Here is a 9,103-nt window from a genome sequence, read left to right as displayed (position 1 = left end):
CCTAACAACAACAGCAAGTGCTTCTGGAATACATTTCAATTGGTATTCTGTTAATTCCTCGAGCTTTGTTTTTCATTAATGACTTCAGTGCAACCTGGACTTTTCCCTTTAATATCATAGGTTCACCTCCTGAAATGGCTGAGCCTCTATCAATTCTTTTTGTTAGAGTGACTCTGTGTATTCCTTCTATCTTCTTTTGATGATTCCTGCATTGTTCAATATTTTGCCCATAGAATATTTCAATATTGCAAGTTAAGGTTTGAATTTTTTCTTCAGTTGTTTCAGCTTGAGAATCATGAGTATAGTCTCCCTTTTTGAGTATCTAATTCCAGATCCTTTCACATTTCATTATAATACTTTATTTTGTCTTCTTGAACTGACCTTTGAAATTTTCTGTTCAACTCTTACTTCATCAATTCTTCCATTCACTTTAGCAAGTTTCAGAGTCTCTTCTGACATCCACTTTGGTATTTTCTTTCTTTCCTGTCTTTTCATTGACCTTTGTTTTCTTGTTTGTGTGTGATGTTCTTGATGTCATACCACAACTCATCTGGTCTTTGATCATTAGTGTCTAATGCTTCAAATTGATTCTTGAGATGCTCTCCAAATTCAGGTGGATATACTCAAGGATTTGATATGCTCAAATTCAGGTGTATATGCTCATGTTTTAACTCTTGTGGACTTGTTTTAATTTTCTTCAGCTTTACACTGAGTTTGCATATGACCAATTGAGGTCTGTTCCACAGTTGGTCTCTGGCCTTGTTTTGGCTGATGAGATTGAGCTCTTACCATAAATGTAGTCAATTTGATTCCTTCCTGTGTATTCCATCTGGTGATGACCACATGTATAGTCACAGTTTGTTGTTTTAAAAAAAAGTACTTGCAATGATTCAGTCATTGGTCTTGCAAAATTCTATCATGCAATCTCCAGCATCATTTCTATCACTAAGCCCATAAGTTTTTCAACTTCTGATTCTTCCTCTTTGTTTCCAACTTTCTCATTCCAATCACCAGTAATTATCAATGCATCTTGACTGAATGTTTGATGAATTTCAAAATGAAGCAGTTGGTAGAGTCATTCAATTTCTTCATCACTGGCTTTGGTGTTTGGTTGGTAAATTTCAATTATAGTTGTATTAACAGGTCTTCCTTTAGGCATATAAATATTATCCCATCACAGACACCCTTGTATTTCAAGATAGATCTCAAAATGTTTTTTTAAACAATAAATGCAATGACATTCCTCTTGAATTTGTCATTCCCAACATAATAAACAAAATGATTGTCTGATTCAAAATAGCCAATACCTGTATATTTCAGTTCACAACTGCCAAAGAGTCCTGTTGTGGCACTGTAGGATAAACACTGGACTGCTAACTACAGATCGGCAGTTCAAACTCATCAACCAGTCCTCAGAACCCCTATACAGGGTCATTGTGATTTGGAGCTGACTTGATGGCACTAAACAACAATGTCTAGGATATTGATCTTTATTTATCCCATTTTATTTTTGATGACTTCCAATTTTCTTAGTTTTATACTTTGTACATTCCATGTTCCATTTATTAATGCATGTTTGCAGCTGTTGCTTCATCATATTTTGAGTTGTGCCCCATCAGAAATTAATGTCCCAAAAACTTGTTGGGCTGCTAACCGTAAGGTCAGCAGTTCAAAGCCAACAGCAGCTCTATGGGAGAAAGAGGAGGTTTTCTGCTCCCGCAAAGATTTATAGCTTCGAAAACTCTTTACAGGGTCATTAAGAGTTGGAACCAACTCAGCAGCACACAACCGATTTTGAGGAGACAACACTTCCTCAGTTATATTTTGGGTGCCTCCCAACCTGAAGGGCTCATTTTCCAGCACTGTCTCAGAAAAGTTCCTCTGCTGTTCATAGGATTTTCAGGGGCTAATCCCTCAGAAGTGAGCCATCCATTTCTTCTTCCTAGTCTGTTCTTAGTCTGGAAACTCCACTGAAACCTGTCCATCATAAGTGATCCTGCTAAGTATTGGAAACAATGGTGGCATAGCTTCCAGCATCACAGCAACAAGCAAGCCATACAGTAAGACAAACTGATATGTGTGGGGAGAACCCTTAGTGGAACAGAAAAGACCCATAAATCACAGGAGCTCCAGATAACAGATAACAGGAGTCATGGTGTGGCACTGTAGGATATGCAGTTCATACCCACCAGCCCCTTCTCGGGAACCCTATACAGGGTCACTTTGAGTTGGAACTGAATCGGTGGCACTTTACAACAAGATAACAAGGGTTCTACTTACCTTCAAATGTGAAATTGAACACACCACTGTATTTGGCATTTGAGCAGTTCTTAATGTGGACTTTGCATTTGTAGGGGCCCAAATCATTAGCTTTTGAGATGCTTATGTTAAAAATCATGAATTCACTTTGTGTAGCTTCACTTTTCACATATTTATCATGCAGAAACAAAGAGTATTTGGTTTTTCGAGATATTGGCTTGATGGAGCACATCAGGGATACATTTTGACCCTTCGTGGCCACACTGGTTTCTGAGGACAATGTGGGTGAAGGACATTCTGGAAAACAAACAACAAAACATATAGCCCTTGTTAATATCACCTGATGCTAACTCAGTGGTCTTCCAGCAACAGTTTTGTGGGTTGAGGTGGTAAGGACACTGCATTCTTGGAGTGCTTCCCTACTTGAGGCTCTGGTTGCCTATGCAGCTATGCTGATCTGTGTGTGAGGAAGCCCCCGGACCTGCAGAGGTGCCTCACAATGAGTGATGGGTGGACTGACCACAAGTTCCCTTGTACTGGCTCTCTCTCTGTTTCTACACAGAACATGATGAAGGTGCAGCATCAAACTGGTTATACCGACATAGAAAGATTAAAACTGTTCCAGCTCCTATGACCAAACATTATTGTCTGATGGCTTGTTTTGCCCATTACTTTATATTTTGAGTAATTTCATACATAATTGTAGAAAATTAGCATTAGAATCCCAATGGAAGTATCACCCAGCTTTAAAGATTATCAACTTGTGATTAATCCTGTTTGGTCTACCTGCTTTCCCATGGTTTGAAGAGAAGCACAGACTGCATTTTATTACATCCATACATTTCAGCACTGAGAAAGAGAAAAACAACCGTAGACAGCTGGAAACTGGCCTGCCTGTAGCTCACAGCTAGGCTTCGGTGTTCTGCTATTGAACATAAAGGAAAGTCATAGATCACCAACCAGACAAGGCCAATCTATGACCCTGATGGATCAAGGCAAAAATAAGACAGTTACATCCCATGTTTATATATACAGATGAAAACATGAATGAATATGGTCCAAATCATAAAAGTGACCAACCATTCCATATACTGGCTATTAGGAGGTCTGCTTTTTTTTTTTTTTTAACCAACCATTGTTTAAGCCTCACTCTGTTGTTCCTACCTGCTAGGTAAGAATTAGTAAGACAATCATAGAATTACTGCTACTTCCTGATAGATTCCAATATATGGCAGAGACTGTTTCCTCGACTCTTTCTCCAAAGCACCTAAGACAAATTACACTTCATTTTGCTTGGATCCAAAATGAACACATATGGAAGCAGCAGTCAAGAAATCAAATGACATGCTGTGTTAGGCAAATCTGCTACAAAAGATCTCTTTGAAGTGTTCAAGAACAAAGATGTTACTTTGAATACTAATGCGCACCTGACCGAAGCCATGGTATTTTCAATCATCTCACATGCATGTCAAAGTTGGACAATGAATAAGGAAGACAATTGAAGAATTGATGCTTTTGAACTATGGTGTTAATGAAGAATACTTAAAGTACCATGGACTATCAGAAGAACAAATAAATCTGTGTTGGAAGAAGTACAACCCGAATGCTCCTTAGAAGCAAGGATTAAGAAGCTTTGTCTCATGTGCTTTAGACATGTTGTTAGGAGGGACCAGTCCCTGGAGAAGGACATCATGCTTGGTAAAGTGGAGAACTGCCCCCTCCCCCAATGAGAGAGCTTGACAGCAATGGGTTCACACATAAGAATTGTGAGGATGGTGCAGGACCAGGCAGTGTTTCCTTCAGTTGTGCACAGGGTCTTTATGAGTTGGACCAGAATTGACAGAATTTAACAAAACAGCAGAGTCTTATTGAGATTTCCCATGGTTCCCTGTGGTATGACTTAGTTTAATTTCGTATGTGTCCCTGGTGATCTTTGGTTGGAAGACATTGAAAGTTTTTGTCTCTCAATGCTAAGGACACTCTTTTGTAAACATAACAATTCCATGATCATATCTTCACATATCTAGTTTATGTTCAAATTTCTCCAATTGCCTTTTTTTCCCACAGTTTTTGCTTGAATATTCAAATATTGTAATTAATTGATTTAAAAAATATATAAATACTTTTCCATCTCATTCTTTTCTTTATCTTCAATTTATTTGTTGAAGATAGCTATTTGTTTGTTCTATAATGTTTTTCACACTATGGGTTCTATTGATTATAACCTCATGGTATCTTTTTTTTTTTTTTTAATGTTTTATTGTGAATTATATGATAGTTTACATGGGGGAACTTCAGTTTTACATTCATTCCATCATATATCATCTCACTGCCACCCCATGGTATCTTTTGCTACATTGATCTGTCCTGGTGTTTCTGGTAAATCAGTAATTAGCTCTAGCAGCTTGATGAAATTCTCATTAGCTTTTGCTTAACAAGAACATGTCATAGCTGGTATTATGTACTTCCATTATTGGTGTTGTTAAGTGCCATTGAGTTGATTCTGACTCGTAACAACCCTGTATAGAGTTTCCAAGGAGTGGTTGATAGGTTTGAACCACTGGCCTTACAGTCAGAAGTCCAGTGCTTATCCTACAGTGCCACACCAGTACTCAATTGGTTTTGATGGTTGTGTGCCGTGCATTTGTTTCTAACTCATGGTGACCCTGCATAGAGTTTTTGAGGCTGTAAATCTTTACAGGAGCAGAAAATCCTCATCTTTCTCCTGCAGAAGTTTGACCTTGAGGTTAGCAACCCAACTCATAACCACTGTGCAGCCAGAGCTCCATTAGGAGGTATATAGTGTCTGATTTTCTCTCTTTTTGTTAGTAGCCTTTGATGATAATCACCTAAAAGTATTATTTCATTCAAAGTTACAAAATGGTGATATACTAATTCTAATTAGTCCTTCTCTACTGTTTTCTGAAACAGTTCTATAAAAAAAAATTTGCCATTGTTAGCTGTTTCATTAATTAAGGTACAGTTTGCACAGAAAATGAAGAATCAATGCTTGATTTTTTCCCTTTATTGCCTATTTTTTAAAACAAAGAGCTGGTTCCTATGATAGTTAAGGTTTTGTGTCAACTTAGGTGGGCCTGGATTCTCAGTGGTTTGGCAGTTAAGGCGTATTAATCTCTAATAATGAGATCTAATATAATCTAATTACTTCCATGATGAGATATGCTATAAGCATCTAATCAATTGAAAGGAAGTTTGCTTGGGGATATAGCCTGCTGTCAATATATTGGATGCTCAGGCAAAGCTAGCTTGCTTTTTACTAGGTCTGAATCCTACATCTCACTTATCATCTGACTTCCATTTCTTAGGGCTTGAGCCAGTAGCCTGCTATATTGCCAGCTGATCTTGGGAATTGTCAGCAGCCTGCCATTTTACCAGCCAACCTTGGATTCATTCATCTCTGTAACCAGAAGCCTGCTGTATGACCTGCTAATCTTGAGGTTCGGGAGAAGCCTTTGGTCTGGCATCTGACACTTGGGATTTGCCTCTACAACTGTGTGAGCCATTTCCTTGATAGAAACATCTCTGTGTGTGTGTGATAAAGATAAGGTTTTCTGCTCCTGCAAAGATTTGTTGTTGTTGTTAAATGCTGTCAAGTTGGTTCCAACCCATAGCAACCCTGTATAGGGTTTCCAAGAAGTGTCTGGTGAGCTTGAACCACTAACCTTGCGATTTAAACTGACTTTGCAGTCCAGCACATTAGTCCACAACCTTGGAAAATCCTATACAGGGTAGTTATAAGTCAGAAATTACTCGACGGCACTTAATAACACACACCCATATATTATGGTGTTAGTGAAGAATACTTAACAACCTTGCAGTTCAAAGTGCCCTTGAGGTCCAGTGCTTATTCTATAGCATCACACCAGGACTTTCTCTATATGTACACACACACATACACACACACATATTTCACTGGTTTTACTTCTCTAGAGAACCCTGCATAAGACAGTTTTATAGCATCTTACAAAAGTGAACAGCGAGTCTTTTTCTTTTATTGTTGTTTTTCTCTTAACAATCCTATGAACTCTGAAGCACATTTGATGTTTCAATCCATTGCATTTCTTATTCTTACTATCCCATTTTTTATTGTCATTGATAAGCCTCTTCAAAATGACTTCTGAGTCCTTTTGCTATTACCTCAGTAGTCTTTGTTTTTATGTTTTTATTTATTTTCTTTTTGTTGTTGTTAAGAGTATACTCAGCAGAACATATACCCACTCAACAATTTCTACATGGACAATTCAGTGGCATTGATTACATTTCTAATGTGTGGAGCCATTCTCATCCTCCTGTTCTGAATGGTCGTCTGCCATTAACATAAACTCACTGCTCCCCAAATTCCCCAGTCATCTTTGATAGCTAGCTGGTTTGGCTTTCACAATCTAAAAGTGCCAAAGAGGAAAAGAAAACCCTTTTCAGAAAATGTAATGTTGAAAAAAGGAAAGATTATGAAAGAATTTAGAGAAGTATAGGGAAATATTTTCATGGCATTGGGTAGGAAAGTTCTTCCAAGTAAGATTCAAACATTATGAGCAGTAGTGAGCAACCAATCTACCATACAACTATTGTCTCTCCCTGTCCAGAGCAAAGAAGAGTTAGGAAAACCAAAGACAAATAGAAACAGTTCAATGGACTAATAAACCACACAAATATCCATCTCCATGACTCTGAGACCGGAAGACTAGATAGTATCTGCCTACCACTACTAACTGCTCGGAATGGGATCACATTAGAAGGTCCTGGATACAGTGGGAGAAAAATGTGGGAAAAAACACCAAATCTTAAAAAAGAACAGGCTAACTGGTCAGATAGAGACTGATGGAACCCCCAAGACTATGGACCTCAGTTGCCTGTCAGGTCTAGAAATGATCTCACCCCCATGGCTCGATCTTCAGTCATGCAATAGACATGAGGGAGGTATACACACCACAGAATAATCAACCATTTGATATCAAAAAGTTCAGAAGAGAAATAAGGAGGCATGGAAATAGGAAACACAGGGAGAAAGTGGTATAAGTGGAGATTGTAATCAATGAGATGAAACAAACGTGTATGAATTATTAAATGGAAAACGGATCTGCTCTGTAAGCCTTCACCTAGTTTCACAATAAAAATTGAGTAAAAAAGAAGAAAAATAGACTACTTCAATATTTAAAACTTCTTTATGGCAAAATGAAAGATAAGTGAAAAACCTAAAAGAAAATACTTAAAACATAAATAAAATCAAAGAATTCCTTAGTATATCTAATCAATAACAAACAAACAAGAAAAAGATAAACAACCAAACAACAAAAAAATGGACAAATAATATGAGTAGATAATTTCCAGAAGAACAAATACCTATAGCCATTAAACAATGAAGAGGTCAAGGTTTGACTTGGGTTGATAATTTATTATCTGCTATCAACACCCCTCCCACTCTTTGTTCGGGGCACTTAACATCTACCATTCTTCTGTCAGTTTTTGTACTGTGGTGGCATTTGTGTTGTTGTGATCTTGGAAGCTATGCTACCAGTACTTCAAATACCAGCAGGAACATCCATAGTGGACAGATTTTAGTGGAGCTTCAAGACTAAGACAGGTTAGGAAGAAGAACCTGGAAAATTACTTCTAAAATAAATGGCCAGTTTAAATCTTATGAATAGCAGTAGAACATTGTCTAAGACCGTACCAGATGGTGAGCCCCTCAAGTTGGAAATTATTCACAGTACAATTGGGAAAGAACTGCCTCCCCATAGTAGACTCAACCTTAATGAAGTAGATGGAGTAAAGATTTAAGGACCTTCATTTGCTAATGTGACACAAGCCAAAATGAGAAGAAACAGTTGTGAATATCCATTACTAATCATAATGTAGAACGTATTAAATATGAGTGCAGGAAAATAGGAGGTTGTAAAAATGAAAAGGAACGCTTAAAGATGGATAACTTAGGCTTGCTGTTAAGTGCCCTGAGGCAGTTTCAACTCCTAGCAACCCTATAGGGTTTCCAAGGAGCGGCTGGTGAGTTTAAACGACTGACCTTGTGGTTCAAACTAAACTTTTGGTCCAGTGCTTTAAACTAGGCTTAGTGAGCTGAAAGAGACGCCATTTTGAAACGGATCATCATATGATCTTCTATGCCATGAATGACACATTGTAGAGGTAGTGTCATATTCATTGCCAACAAGCACGTTTTAAGTTATATTCTGAAGTATGATGTTTTCAGTGATAGAACAGTATCCATCAACCTACAAAGAAGACCAGTTAATATGACTATTATCCAAATTATGCACGAAACACTAATGCCAAAGGTAAAGAAATTTTAACCAAACTGTAGTTTGAAATCAAACACGAACACAGATGCACTGATAATTACCAGTGATTGGAATGAAAAAGTTGGAAATCAGTAGTTGGGAAAATATGGTGTAGGTGGTAAAAATAATGTCAGATATCCCGTAATAGAATTTTCCAAGACCAACAATCTATTCATTGGCAATGCCTTTTTTTCAGCAACATAAATGGAGATTATACACAAGGGCCTCACCAGATGAAATACACAAGAATCCAATTGACTACATGTGTCAAAAGAGATAATGGTGAAACTTAATATCACCTTTGGCAATAATCTGAAATGTAAACTGCACAATCGATTGCTAATATGCAACTTTAAATTGAAACTGAAGAAAATTAAAACAAGTCCACAAGAACCAAAGTGCCACCTCGAGTATATCCCATTTGAATTTAGAGACCATTTAAGAACAGATTTGATACACTGAACAATAATAACCAAAGTACAGGTGAGCTATGTGTGACATCAAAGACTTCACACATGAAGAAATCAAAA

The 9,103-nt window shown here is 37.5% G+C and overlaps 1 protein-coding gene across 1 annotated transcript in view; it reads right to left on the bottom strand.

The window, feature by feature from the left end:
- Positions 1-9,103, bottom strand: part of MILR1 (mast cell immunoglobulin-like receptor 1) — a 40,329-nt gene that overhangs the window by 22,253 nt on the left and 8,973 nt on the right. The window contains 2 exon segments of the mRNA XM_006878239.1: positions 2,281-2,556; positions 3,424-3,426. Coding sequence (XP_006878301.1) covers positions 2,281-2,556; positions 3,424-3,426 — 279 coding nt within the window.

This window comes from Chrysochloris asiatica, unplaced genomic scaffold, assembly GCF_000296735.1.
Source record: "Chrysochloris asiatica unplaced genomic scaffold, ChrAsi1.0 scaffold00007, whole genome shotgun sequence".
In the NCBI taxonomy this organism is placed as follows: domain Eukaryota; kingdom Metazoa; phylum Chordata; class Mammalia; order Afrosoricida; family Chrysochloridae; genus Chrysochloris; species Chrysochloris asiatica.
Note: the sequence above shows the minus strand (reverse complement) of the source record. Positions and strands in the feature narration are given on the sequence as shown.